The sequence below is a fragment of the Rutilus rutilus genome (genome assembly GCF_951802725.1).
Source record: "Rutilus rutilus genome assembly, chromosome: 11".
Lineage (NCBI taxonomy): Eukaryota > Metazoa > Chordata > Actinopteri > Cypriniformes > Leuciscidae > Rutilus > Rutilus rutilus.
In genome coordinates, this window is record NC_140216.1 from 13,030,147 (window position 1) to 13,045,568 (window position 15,422).

Below are 15,422 nucleotides of genomic sequence, written 5' to 3' on the forward strand. Positions count from 1 at the left end.
TTCTACTTCGGATGCTTTGCTTTTGTCCCATTTTATAAAGCAAAAGAGGTTAAAATTGAAGCTCAAGGAGAACCAATCAAATCTGCCTGAGCAGATGTCCTCGCTCTGATTGGATGTTTGGTTGCCGTGCGGACTGTTTTGATCAGAAACATGGTTAGAGGGAGTGAGGAAGTATTCCTAAAAGAATAGTACACCCAAACTGAAAATTCTGTCATCACTTACTCACCGTTATGTCGTTACAAACCTGTATGACTTCCTTTCTTCCGTGGAACACAAAAGGTTAGAGCTTTGAAGTACTTTCTGATCTTTTTCTTTCCATACAATTAAAGCACACCCTTGTGAAAACGTATATATATATATATAAAAAAATATAATTTTAAATTTAATATTAATTTAAACTAATACATTTTCATTTAATTGCAATTAGCAAGCGTGTCTAAAAAAAAAAAAAAATCTTCTTTTTCACAAGATTATAATGACCAGGGGCTATTTCAAGCTCTCAAAAGGTCAAAAAGCACCATTAAAAGTATCATAAAATTATTTAAAACAATTTGTGTGCTAGTTTTAAGTCACACTACAGCTTTGTGTGTGAATTTAAAGTTGATATTCACTGAAAAAGGTTCCCTACGCCATATTTACAAGTTCGCCCATTATCCTTATTAAAATTTGGCATGTGGGGTCACTGACGTCAAACCGACTTTCCGTGAACAACTTTACTCCACGGGGAAAAAAAAAGCCATACCGGTTTGAAACAGCTTGAGGGTGAATAAATGATGAGAGAACTCATTTTAGCTATCCCTTTACAGCTTGATTTGTACGGGTCGCCCATCTTAACCCAATGTTGTCAGGGCTCCTGTCAGGTTAACAGGTTTTCAATCAGGTCGAGGTGCATGGCAGTTGAGTGGAGAGATGTTAGACAGTGAGCAGCCCCCCTGCCTGGCACTATATCCCCTCTATGTGACAGCATATGGCACTATGGAGTGCACTAGAGAGCGGTGAGTGAGGGGAATAAGAGGGGACATTAAAAACATTGTCTCTGGGCTATGACGGCAGCAAGAATGCGAAGGGATTATGGATTATATCTCCACTAATTTACATTCCATCCTGAATGTCTGCAAATCCATTAACCCAGTTTGCCCTATGCTTGAGGAGTCGGCGGGTGAATTTAATCAGCCTGCTGCCCCACCGCCAAGCCGCACACGTCAGCGCACTTAATTGAATTGAAATCAGCTATCTTTGTTCTTTCGTAGCGCAGCGCCAGTGCAACAGCTTCACGCCGACACACGTGGATGTGGCTTGAATGCGGCTGCTGTGGCCTTAGAGACATAAATAAGGACTTTAAGACAGTCAACGATATCCAAGAGACACTGGCATTGAACTAAATGCTCATGAGGACATTCAAATCCACATAAAAATACAGTTACAACAGCCTGTTATGTAACACGGGCAATGGAGTACATTATTCATTTACTCATACCTCCTTACCTTTTTACCTAGTTTATATTTTGAGGAGTGTGTATGGCAGAGGTTCTGAACAAAATTTTATATCACTTTTTAATAAAATGTTACATTTTTAATGCATTTTTTATCTAAATTTTTTTTTTAAAGAATTTAGTATATATATAAAAAAAAGAATTAAGACATATTTTGCATTTTTCTTAAAGTAAGTCTCAAAAATGAATCAAGACTTCCCAGCTCTATATGCATATGAGAATTTAAACAAGAGATGTCTTTCCATCATTTTTCTTTACTATTAAAAATAGTTATGGATCGGCATGGATGTCGCCTGCACAGATCATCATCTAGATTGCTTTAAATCTTAGTGTTTGACAAGTAGATTTCACACACACACACACACACACACACACACACACACACACACACACACACACACACACACACACACACACACACACACACACACACACACACACACACACAGGCAACTGTTTTCTCCATGTAATGCAACACTCATCAGGATTTAAAGTGGCATGTAGTGTGAAAACAGAAACGGCTTACATCACAGCATAATTCCTGCATTTTGTTTGCAGCGTATTACTTTACATTGCATCAGAACACGTATATAACGCAATACTGATGTTAGAAAAATCCATTTTAAAAAACAAAACCATGCTTATGTTGTTGTCTCAAAAGGCAGAACCCTATAGATTACGTCTTTTCAAGACTTTTCTTAACTTTTCTTTTGAGAAGACCGTCAGACACATCACAACATCACCTTTATCACAGCATGCACTCTACTCAGCGGTCCAGTTAAATACTTTTTCTATGTCAGATAAGAGCGGCGTTTCACTGGCAGTCAGCCATAACTGAGCTATTGTAGGACTGCCTATTTGACCCTGGCTATATTTACCCAGAATCCATTGATCTGTATTTACCCATCCTCTCTACCTCCACCCCTCTGAAAGATCAACACCGCCTGCTTACGACCACCTCTCCTGATGGCTGGAACAGACATGCCAAAGTAAAGAGAACTCTGGAAGATATTGAAAGTCAGGGATTCTTTGAAGGATAAAGCGACACATGGCGTTATGACAACTCTTTACTTCTCATAACACCACTGTATTGTAATGCCATTTGGACAACATTGCGCTCCACACACACACACAAATATACACACTACAGCAGGGGAGCATCATCTATAAATAATGTCGAGGCTGGTGTACAGTTATTGAGGTGCGGCCCATCATCTAATTGCCGCTGTGGAAAAAACTGCTAAGAGAGTCACTGAGAGTTGAGGCTGATACGCAACACCCTCAACACGTGGATTTGGCCTCTCCATGACCTCAAACACCAGGCCAAGTCAAGTTACGGTCAAGTCTGAGGAGACCTGAGCTGACCAGACCGCATACACGGGGCATAACGCATCTGATACAACTAGCTAACATTTCATACGGTACCCAAAAACGTGCCAAAGTGATTAAAAGACTACTTTTACAGAAGCAGTGAATGTTCATAACCGTAAATTTGGGCTAATGAATGTCTTGTTGTCGGAAAACATGATACAGGATAGTTCTGGCTGATATTCTGAAATCCCGGTGAGAAAGGAAAGTTTATACTGAAATGAGGCAGTCTAAACCATCTCCCGCAAGGTTTAAGTTATTATTATGTTGTAAAAACTCCAGCCAGAGAATAAATTTAAAGTCCAGCAAGTCTTTGCTCATAATTATTTGAGCAGTACAAATGGAACTTTCTGCTTCCACTTTTCCTACACTTTACACATCTCAGGACGTGCATGAAACGGGAGAGAAAATTCTCTTTTTTGGTCGTTAAGGTCTGATAATAGTAAATGAATTTAAAGTAAAACAAATATTAATGTAAAATAAAAAGGGCCACACAAAGTCTACAGACAGAGCTAAGAGCAGACACAGTCAACATCTATTTTGCATTTTCTGCACAGATTTTGGGGGGAAAACCCACAGAATGGACTGAAATGTGGTGAAACTTTTAAAACAAAGCAAGAATTGTTAGCTGAAATTATTAAATATAATTTAAATGAAATAACTTTCTCTAAACTCAGATTCAACACGAATTGGCTATGAGGCTCTATGCTACCCTGGAGCCTTTAGCTTTACCTGCTAAAACTAATATTTGAGATTCACTCTATAGAAACACTGTGTACCGACCTTGAAAGCGAGAGGAATCCATAATCCCTTGTGAAAGGCAGAGCCTGGTTCACAGAGGTGGGTGTGTTTGTAAAAGTGTGTGTTCATGACACTTCAGGCTGATAACACCATTTTTTCAACATGAAACAGTTGGTGTTGATACCTCCTAGCTTTGAGAGTCAACATTTGTGCAGCATTGGAGTTCAGATGCCACCTCTGCCATGACACCAGACACTGGTGCTATGGTTCCTGGGCACCAGGTGAGCAGGCCAGAGGTGTTGGGCGAAGGCTGTAGGAAAGTTATCATGAACAAAAGACAAAAACTAGCAATAAAATAACTAAAAACTGAGTACAATAAAGTGCCCAAAAGGAGAAAACAAGAAAAAAAAAGAAAGAAAAAAAAAAGTATTTCATATTTCATCAATGCTGAGTGGTTTGATTTAACTAATTTCCCAAGCCTGAATTCTGACTGTTGCTGTATCGCACATGATGTTCAGGGGCAGGTAAATCTGGCATTGTCAAAACCACATTAAGTAACTGTGAAAAGCAAATGCCACATACAGCATACAATGGCTCAGCTCACTTTCACTTGTGAAACATTGCAAAACTAAAACAAAACACATTAGTCTTCTTTAGTTCTGAACTGCCACAAACCATAAAGGGTCTAAACAGCCTCAACAATAACTCCTGAATATTTTCCAAAATGGGATGCCGTAACTTGGCAAATTCAGCAACTAGTTGTTGCTCTGAGCGGATACGGTCCATGTGGCTAGATGCCCTATAATAATGGTAGTTACAATTTACTGCTAAATGTAGCAGCAATGACACATTTATCACACATTTAATTGTCCACTTGGACTGCAGTGCTAAGACTAAACTACAAACAAAATTTTAAATAAATAACATTGTCAAAACTATATTAACTCTGTAAGGGAAATGAAAAACGAGGCAATACCTCGAAGGCATATGAAGGTGAGGAAGTCTTCTGTCTTGGGTTTGCGTTTGGAGAGGAATGTGATGTGTGTGAGCGGCGTGGGCAGAGAGGGGTCGGCCATCTTCACCGGCGTGGTGCTGGGGGAGTTGGGTTGAGACTGCGCAAACTTCCTCTGTGCATGCAGTCTGGGCCTGAGAGAGTGAGAGAGAGAGAGAGAGAGAAAATGGAAACAATAGATTTTAAATACACTTGCATTCTATCACATAACAGAGACTTTATGGATACATTATAAAAACTTTTCTTCTGCAAATCCCCACTTGGCACTGGGACTTGGATAACGTTGCCCAGAGCAATAAATTTCTCTTAACGCATTTGCTCTCGTGATGGTAAAACTCCACTCTGGGCCTTGCTGTTGCCATGACTAATTCAGTCGATCTGGAACCCTTTCAAACACGTTTTTGGTCCGATTAGCACACAAGAGCTGCTATTTCTGATGGTTATCCAAATGCTGATAACTGGGTTAAGTACTGGAACAAGAAAAGCTACAAAACTGAAAAAAAAAACCTAAAAAAAAACAATGACCTTGTTGATGAACTAATAGCAGGTGAAATATGAAAAGGTGCCCTTAATTGACTTTAAAATATTTTACAAAAAACTGTCAGTGTTTTCAAAAAGTATGGAAACAGCTGTTCGTTTTTATAATTAACCTTTTCTCTGTCAGCAAAAAAAGATCAACTTATGCATAAGTCATAATTAATCCTAAAAAAGAAAAATAGCAAAAATTTTACCAAATGAAATGGCTATGGTATTGTGGATAATCTCTGATTCATTTCAAAGTGGATAAGCTGCTATTTTTGTCACATATCTCAAGAATCAGAGTAAACAATCTCTGTGAGTGAGTGACTTGAGACAACTCTAGCAGACACTTGTGCTTCCTTCTTTAGCACTTGCAAGATGTTGTCTAACTCTAAGGCTTCGAAATGTAATTAAGTTCTCCATTACGTGCCGTGAAGACTTCAGCAGCTGATGACTGATAAATAGCACTAAGGATAAATCAAACTGCCAACATTCAAGGCCTCACACTCACTCATTACAGCTTCTCCTTTTGGAGACATCCAACTCACTGACTCTACATTTCAGTTCAACTCTCCACGGGAAACAGCATGGAATACTAAAAACAGTGGAAAGTCGTACGTCTCAATTCCTCCTCCACCCTCCGTGCGCTGCGAGAGGAGGCACGCGTGTACGCACTTTCCATTTCAGCTGCATTTCATCATTTTACCCACACGTACTCCCATCGGTCCACGCCTGATGTTTGCTGCCAAATATGTTCTCCCCACACAGAATTAAAGAAAATAATGGGGGATGGGTAAAAGACAAACATCACTCACTCCTGTACAAATTAATCTCATTCAATCAGAGGACCGTGCCTGAGATGGCTTGCCAACCGCCAGCAGCTTTGACGAAGCTGCAACGGCATCGCTAATCAATTTTCACCAGCGCTATGTTTTGCAGACAGATTGTTCCTTCTTTTTTTTTCTTTTCCAGTCTCTCATGACTGTGACTGATGGCACGGGCACCTCCGTTATGCCACAAAATAGGAGAAATGCTGCAACTACTGTTCAAGTCTATTTTGAACAAGGTGCAAACACACTTTCTGGAACCATTATTGACAAAACCATTATTGAAGCACTTTATGAAGAATTGTTCGGTAAGCTGTTCATTAAGTCTGTACTTTTTAAATACACCCCTTTTGTAATAGCAAAGGCTCCACATAGGAAATAGAGCAAGGACCAAACTGTGATAATGAACCATGAGAGTCAAGCAATTAAATGTGCTTAAGTCTGAAAGGAGGAAAGAATGAGACTGAAAGCCTCAAAGACATGGATATAAACAAGAAATTACAGTGAACTATAGTTTATTTACAGAACAAAAAATAAATTGAAGTGGACGAGATTAAAATACATGTGTTATGTTTCAAAAAGACATATAATCACCCTCTAAAACCACATCATCTGTTTAAAAGGGAACTGCAGCTCCACACCCAAACACTGACATTAATTAATGGAGATTACACAGGCAAAAAGTTCATAGAAACATTTCTATGATAGCTGGAGGACTAAATGACAGCTGAGTGAGATTTCAGCCAACAAACACAAGCGTAAAAAAAAAACCTTGGCTTTAAAACATTGCTGCTAGATATTCAACAAAGCACTTACAAGCCGGCCAACTGCCCAATTATTTATTGATTGCTAAAGTGTTTCAGGCAGAGGTTTAACCTCATTTAGACTGGTCCAGGGGAGGATTGTTACTTCACAGGAGAAATAAAGAAAACAATCTCCTTTTCTTGCCATGGTTTTCATAAGAAACCTAAATATTTTTAGGAGCTGAGAACTGCTGCTTTAGAAGTATTAACGCAACCAAGTACCAGAGTAGTTCTGATGCAAAAAAAAAAAAAAAAAAAGGAACCAGTAAAACAAAGAAGGATGTCACAGTTCATCGAGTCAGTCTAGACTGCTCTCAATTTCAGAGACAGCCTGCTTTTATTGGACTATTTATCCTATCTGTTCCTCATTAAAGGGTATAATGGCCAACTGTTTGGCATGGAAGTATCCAGTGACATGGTGGGATAGTCGACATGATGTAGTGTATTCCCTACACATGATGTAGAAAGCGATTTTACAACTTAATGCACGTTTCTCACCACATCTATACAGTCTAAATACAGACCTCACATGATGTACAGTAAAGTTAAACAGATGAGAGAGAAACAATACAGTGAGTCCAAACAGAAATGGGAAAAGTCCTAGGAAGATGCTATGGAACCAAAACTTTCCTGGGAGCTCTCTGAAAATATAATGGCTAGGGGTGCTCCGATCAGGATTTTTGGGGCCGATCACCGATCCCCGATTGCTGGAAGCTGTATCACCCGATACCGATACCGATCACCGATTACAGGGTCTATTTGAAGCCTTCTATTTATCATGTAGCATCATTTTTTTAACTATATTTAACAACAATGCACATTAAGTATTACAATTAAGAGAAGACAATGCATCATGAATTGACTGTGTATTTATTTGCAAGCAACATGTCCAGCAAATTAACTTAACAGCCTGTGCTTGGTTATTAGGAACAACTAAGGGCTTGACAAATACAACTTTCCTGTAGAATGTATTAATAAAATAAGATAAGACATAACATCTGAGTCTTTAAATTTAGCTTTAGGCTACTGTAAACTAAAACTGCAACAAAAAAGGCTATAGCCAAAATATTGTTTTGAGTCAGTCAGCCATTGGTTATTGTAAAACACCTTTTCAAAGGAGCACAAAGTGCACAGCAACAAACAAATTCAAATAACTAACAACTTCCATATCTGTATATCTATAACAGCTTTTTTCTGGGATACTCATTCAGATTTTGTGGGCAGAGAGGTAGAGAGAGGCAGAGAAAGAGAAAGCTTACTTAAGCATCAATGGCAGATTTTTCTTTATAAATATAAGCATCTCTGCATTTTTGGCTGACAGCATGTTCCTCTTCTCATTAATAATATTCCCCGCAGTGCTAAAAAGTCGTTCGCTATCAACACTTGTACACGGTGCACAGAGGTAGGTTCGTGCTGCTTGTGCGAGAGCCGGGTTGCTGTCGGGGGCCGGGGCTGTTTGCACCTGGCCACTTCATGCGTTTTAGATCGGATAGCTATCTGATTTATCAAAACGATTCCATTTACACCTGGCCACATAAATGTGTTTTTGCGAAACGGATTTAAATCCGATCTTCAATTCCCGCGCTATGCAGATTAAAGGTTTTTATTGATTTTATTGATCATCAGCTAATTTCAAAATCAAAGACCGCAATAAGAGAGAGTGGCAACAGCCGTGGTAAGATAATTTTGTTTCTTTACTTTTAATGATGATGATTGTGTGTTAAGGGTCTGCGACTTACTTTCACTTTGATTTGCGATAGTTTGCACGTTGGCTTAATGAACAGATGCTCAGCTTCTCATCTGCGGTGACGCGCGTGTTCCAGTAGCGTCGTCACATCTGGCTATTACATTACATGTAGCCTATAACACGCTCTCACACGTTTATTTTTTATTTTTTTGCATTTTAGGGAGTACATATGTGGTTTCAACAACCAGATGCATTTTCACTTGTCCAGTTTGGTCTGGAATGCTGCCCAGATCTCCTCCTGAAGTGGTTTGAGCGATCGGATTCAAATCCGTCTCGAATGCGTTTCGGAGGGCATTTACACCTGGTCTTTTCACGATCAGATAGCTATCCAATTTGAGAAAACGCATGAAGTGGTCAGGTGCAAACAGCCCGTTTGAAACGTCTCTGTTAACTTACCGACAGCTGAGTGAGTGGCGCTTGAGTTGCTGAACTGTCTCGCTCTCTTCTTGCGCTAGCTAACTTTGAGAACTGCTCATATTTCTATGCAGCGCGTAAAAAAATCGTCTCGCGAGTTTTGCGTCATCTGATCGGATTTTCTGGATCGGCCTTTATAGAGACCGCCGATCAAACATCCCAAAGCTATTATCGGCCGATTGTGATCGGCGACCGATCAATCGGAGCACCCTTAATAATGGCTATGAAAACATTTGTTGACTCTGATGCTCTTAAGACGCCAACTCTAAACATTAATAGCTTAATTAAATGATAGTTCTGTTTAAAAACCTAGTGAATTCCCTGCCTGGCTTTTAAAGCATTGAAGGCACTCAAAATGCAAAAGCTCTTTCCAAAAGGTAGGAAACCACATTATTCAGCCTTCTCATTTTGGAATCACATCTATCTTTTGGAGGGAAGACAAACCCAGAATGCATTGCATCAAACTCAGCGAAAAGATATTTCATTGAATACTGAAGATTCTCTATACAAACAGTGACATCTCATTACAGTGTTGTGCACAATGCAGATTTGGGCTTGTTAGAGTTTTTCGTTGTTTGCCTCCATGCTAATGTCAAACTGTATTGGAATCATACGTGTTAAATTCCATTTGTGTGGCATAAGGCATTGTTGCATATGTACAGTGTTCCAAATTCAGCAACTTGTGAAGGTTCATGACATTTAAGATGTTGTCCTAGAAGTTAGTTGCCTAAGCAGCACATAAACTTGTTAGGTTTTAAGAGTTCCAGTGTTTTGAAGCTCTGCATATTTTCCCATGAATAATTGCAGGAGTTGTGGCTGTCCCCAATTATAGCTTGTCTATGCAAATTAACGACACACTCCAAAAAAAGCCAGGCTCCAAAGGAACTTAGCTCCAGCTTCAAGACACTCCTGTCAACCAGGGAACAATGATAGATATAGTCTCTACCTCCAATTCCACCTCCAGCTTAAATTTATCTGTCTTCAAATTTGCTTCCAATTTCAATGTAATTATCTTCAAATCAGTCTAAAGATTTCAAAGTTTCAGTCTACAGTGATCAACGTATATGTATTCAAATTTGCCTCAAGTTTCTAATGTATCTGTATTTAGACAGAGAAGGTTCAATATTATATCAGATATAAGATACTTCTCAGAAAAAGAGAGTCTGTAAACTGCAACATGAGTGATGGAGAGTGGAGATGGGATCGAACCACATCCTCCAGACAGGATGGGTAGAGAGGGGCCATGGGATTGACTGATCTGGGCATTCCGGTTCCGCTGGTATTTCCCTTCCTCAATGAGCAAGAGACACTGCAACACAATAGCCCCACGGAGCTTCCCAGCCTGTGCACTCCTTAATGGGACAGATATAGGTTCTCTTACAATGCCAGTCTTTTAACAAGAGGCTCATGCATAATTTACAGCTGATAAAAACCACAGCAGGGTAAGGTCACTCCAGGAACTAGGGCTATGATCCAATTACCATTTAGCTCATGGAGGCCAAAAAACCTATGATGAAGAGCTGTGACTGAGGTCAAGTTTAAAGGGAATTTAGTGCATTTATGTAAATCTAAAAAGGGAGCAGACTGGTACAAACAGAGATCACTAGAAGGCATCCAGGAATCTGCCTCTATTGTCCAAGTCTCTACCTCCAAAACAACCTCCAGCTTAAAATTGATCTGCCTTCAAATTCTGTCTCTGTCTCCAAATGCATTTGCCTTCAAATCAGTCTAAAGTTTTAAAAGTTTCAGTCTACAGCTGACAACATATCTATATTCAAATTTGCCACTATTGTCAAAGTATCTGCCTCCAGTTCTAATGCACTGTATGCTGTCAAATCTTCTTGCAGTTTCAAGATATCTGCTTCCTAATCAATCTACAGATTTCAAGTTACTACCTGAATATCAAACTGGTCTACAGTTTTGGTCAAAGTACCTGCATCCAAATCTGCTTCCAGTTTCAATGTATCTGGCTCTAGTTCTCTCTCTCTCTCTCTCTCCTCCACCTGTGTGTGTAAGGGTGTGCTTAAGATAGAGGCACAACAAAGAGGTCAGAGCAAATTAGGCCTCCTGGAGATCAGCCCAGCTGGCCAAGATGTGGAGAGAGCCAGACAGAGGAGGAGTGGAGGAGTGAAAAAGTGCAGAAGGGGCAGTCAAGTGAAACAACCCAAAAAAAAAAAAAAAGCGAGGGGTGAGCACCTGCTGGGAGGCGCGGAGGGAGGGATTATGGCAGGATGTCCAGATTCATCCTCTTCTAATCCCTGTGCCTCGCCCTTCAAAGAATGCCCCACTCTGATGTTACACGTGGAGTTCTTCTGTGTCACTGATTTGCTTTTAGGACAGCAACAAGAGAGGAGTTGAGTTTGCCCCATCGGAAAGGAAAAGAAAAAGCGGTCGGATCCCAAGGGCCTTAATGGAGGTTAGGAGAGGAGGTGAAGGAGAGTGACAAAATGCTTTGGTAACCTTTATGTTACCTTGCTTTACAAGCAACAGCTGTTGCGAGCTGGAGTGAACAATCAGAGGACACAGAGTGGTGTATATCACTGAAATATATGCATGAAGTCTAATATGATGGTGGCATGTGGGAACACGCACATGCACAATGAGATTAAGTTAAGCTTTACTGGTTTACATTAATCATGTTAATGCTTAATCATTTGCATGTTGAGAAGTTGTCTCTAGTTTCAATGTATCTGCCTCCAATCACAGGATGCAGTTACAATCCCCAACATTAAACAAATGAAGCTGTCCCATCTGCATCAACAGTAGAGGACATGGATATTAAACAAGCCTCTTTCTGGCAGGGTGGCTAGTCACATTCTGTGATCTCTGCTGGCGTTATGTGAAATCTCTGGTAACATGATCTCTCTCCTCAATCATAAGCGTGCAGAACGACAAAGTAACACAAGTACTGCAAGCACTCTGGGAATCTGCTGAATGCTTGAGCACTCTGTAGTGTGCGATTGTTTTGAAGGATGGCGCTCCTCTAAAAGAGCACCAAATCGTGCCGAACAGGAGGAAGAGTTGGAGGGCTTCCACAAACAAAAGCACATTGGCGGCGCCAGGGGTAAAAGGGACAACCCCTCTGGTGTCAGCACCTCCTCCCTCCCCCCCCCCCCCCAGATCACGAAGCATCAAAGCATTCCACAGCGGCTGGAGTCACTCCTAATCTCAGCAGCAGGCTCTGGCTCTCTCCGGATCAGATGAGTGGAGCAGGGGAGAAGCTCACAGGGAGGGAAGAAAGAGATGAATGATTGCAGGAGGGAGATGGATGGAGCCATGAAGAGAGGGCAGGCACTGATAGACCCCGGGGGCAGAGATGTTTGAGTTTTAAGAGGGAAGAAAGGGGAGGAGGGGTGTATAAAAACCCTTTGTGTGCAACAGTGATTCATTCAGCTTTTCCATCATGTGCATGTATTAACATGGAGGAAACTTTAAGATAACAGGATTGCTATCAGACGAGAAGCACAGCCCTCGTGGATCCACAACATAATGATCTGTAGATAAAGAATGAACTGGAAGACACGGTAAATAAAGGTACCTTTTTGATGTGTTGGTATGGGTCACACCTAAAACCTACGCTAGGCTAAATATTTGTATTATTATTATTAATAAATATATTTATAAAAACTCAACCTAAATAAATAAATACACCTAGCCCACAAATAAAAAAAGACAGAACAGCCAAGCACTCTGTCTGTCCATAGAGATGCATTTTAGTTTAATTTAAAATATATATCTTTTTTTATATGGTAAAAGCTGTAACTTACAGTAGGCCTAATTTTAAGCCTTACTTAACTGACAAATCCTATAATCTTTTGATATTCTGATAATGACCATACCATGATGTCACACCATGATGTGACTGCAGAACAGACACTCATAATTCTCAGCATACAGCATGTGTATGTGTAACATGCCATCTATTTGATTTGTATTGTTGGAGATAAACAAGCACTGTAGGATTGACTGTGATCTCTAACATAGTTTACTTTGAATCTACTCATTCAAATCTGCTCAGTACACATCCCATCACTGTTAAATCCATCTTCTGTCATGCCCAGCTGCTCTATGCTAAAGGCTTCACTAAAACTGCTTGGAGACACACACACACACAAACACCAGTCAATCAAAAACATTAAACAGCATACAAAGTATAAAGAAAATAAAATGCCCTTAGCTATAGAGTCATGTCTCTTTGCATTTCAGTGTAGACTTGAAAAACATGAATGTTGCTCTGATGGTAAGTAAATTCCTTATTGTGGTGGTATGATTAATAGCATTAATTTTTAATCACTTTATTTTATTTAGAATTAATCACATTAAATAAACATTTAGCGTTAAAATAACAGTTGTAATTTAAACTACTCTTACTACCATGTTACCAGAGAAGGGAGAAAGTAATGAATGATAAAGAGGAATGGCCAGTTTTTCTGTAAAGTCAAACATCTTTCATTTTCTCGCTGGCTTCTAGTACACATGCTAACTCTCTCTCTCTCTTTCTCGCTCTCTGCTAAAACTAAACAGCTCCAGATGGGCCACATGGTCCTGATAAAGTCTCTCAGCAGCCTCTGCCAGTGCGGAGCAGCTGGCTCTGAGAGCACGGTGAGGAGCCAGCGGCACATGTGCCGGGCAGCCAAGAGAGCGCAGGGGGATCCCTGATTCTGGGTCATTCACGAGCTCGCTCCAATAAACAGTGCTGAAATGATAATTGCTACAAAATGGTGACAAAGCAGAAAAACAGAGCGTGGGTTGGGTTAGATGGTCAATAAAAAAAAAAAATAGGGTAAATATTTGTAAACAAATTGTTCTTTCAAATTAGTACTTCGTAATTATTGAGCCGAGTCGTTTTGCTAAATATTTCTAAATCACTCAACTGTGTTTTATTTGAGGGGTAAACCGGTGAAGTGGAAAACGCTCAGCAAGTTACATGGATTCTGTAAAAGAATGCGTTAATCAATACATTTTATATTAGTTTAAGTGAAAATGAGCTGCAAGATCATTTTAAAAATGTGACGATTTAAATGAATCATTTTTTTAACCTGTTCAATAAAACGAGCCACCTGAATGAACTGATTCACTAAAATGTATCTAAAGTATTGTGTGGAGTTTTTAAATGACTTTTTAATTGAGTGAACATTCAGTTTTTAGGCTAATGGTGTAAAAATCAAAACAAAAAAACAACTACACTAACGGTCAAAAGTTTGGGGTCAGTAAGATTTTTTTAAATGTGCTCACAATTTGCAATGACCTGAAACAGTAAAACCATTAATATTGTGAAATATTACTTTAACTTTAAATATAAAAATAAATTTCTATTTGGATATATTTTAAAATGCAATTTATTCCTGTGAAGGCAAAGCTGAATATTCAGCATCATTACTCCAGTCTTCAGTGTCACATGATCCTTCAGAAATCATTCTAATAATTATGTTGATTTGCTGCTCAATGTTTAAAAAAGCATTTATTTGAAATCGAAATCTTTTGATCAATAGCTGAATAAAAGCATTAATTTCATTACTGACCCCAAATTTTTGAACGGTATGGAAAATATGAATTGAATCTCAAAATATTCTTTGTGTTAGCCCTCTGAAAGAATACAGAGAGCTGAGACACTGATTAAGTAAAAAGACAAGTGAAAGATGCGCTCTGACCCTGGGCTGGAGAATAATGTGATTTTGATGACCCTCCCCCTGTGGAGCGCTCTACATCAGAATAAACTTTAGACCTGCAAATACACCCCAGCTAATTTCTTATTGCTTTTCTGCCTACCTGAGTCAAGTTCTCTGCTCAGAACCATGAAAGATGGTTTGGTATTGGATTGACCTTTCACCTTGCACCCTACTGCTCTGCCTTCATATATCAGCACATTAGTCAGGTAAGCCCAAAGACGTGGGGTCAGAGAGGTCATGAGGAGAAAAATACAAACCTGACTCCTCAGGGGTAACCTACAAATGCCACCGTTCATCACAAAAAAATACAGCTATGACATTAACATTCAGCTCAGGAGAATAAAAATATGGATTTGTGGAACAAAAAGCCTTTAGCATCTAAACACACAAGAGATTCAATTAGAAAGGTAGATATTTCTAAGCCATCATGTTTTGGCTTAAGTGCACTGCATCACCATTAAACATGCGACCACTAAAAGCCTAATATCAGCTCTTCGCTCAGCACCACAATCATTTTACATTAGCCTGACAGTAAGAAACTTACAGCAGCTGTAAGCCTTGCTAACTTCTTTACATAAACACTTAAAAACCCCACCTTCCAAAACATTTCACAAACCCAAAAGTACAAAACTCTTTCTGATTGGCTGGTTTCAATCAAGAATCAATTCGGTGTTCACATGTCATCTGAAACATGCCTCTCTCTCTCGGTCTCTCTCTCTCTGTCACTCTCTCTCTCTGTCTCTCTGCATGTAAGGCTGTGCTCACAGATAACCACGCATGAGTCCCAATTTTCGCCTCTTCTTCCACGTAAAAAAAAAAAAAAAAAAAA

General features: G+C 39.6%; 1 protein-coding gene across 1 annotated transcript in view; it reads right to left on the bottom strand.

Annotated features, from left to right (window-relative positions):
• The window catches only part of jarid2b (jumonji and AT-rich interaction domain containing 2b), a 105,829-nt gene that overhangs the window by 26,040 nt on the left and 64,367 nt on the right, over positions 1–15,422 (bottom strand). The window contains exon 4 of the mRNA XM_084423326.1: positions 4,579–4,748. Coding sequence (XP_084279452.1) covers positions 4,579–4,748 — 170 coding nt within the window. The remainder of the gene's footprint in view (positions 1–4,578; positions 4,749–15,422) is intronic.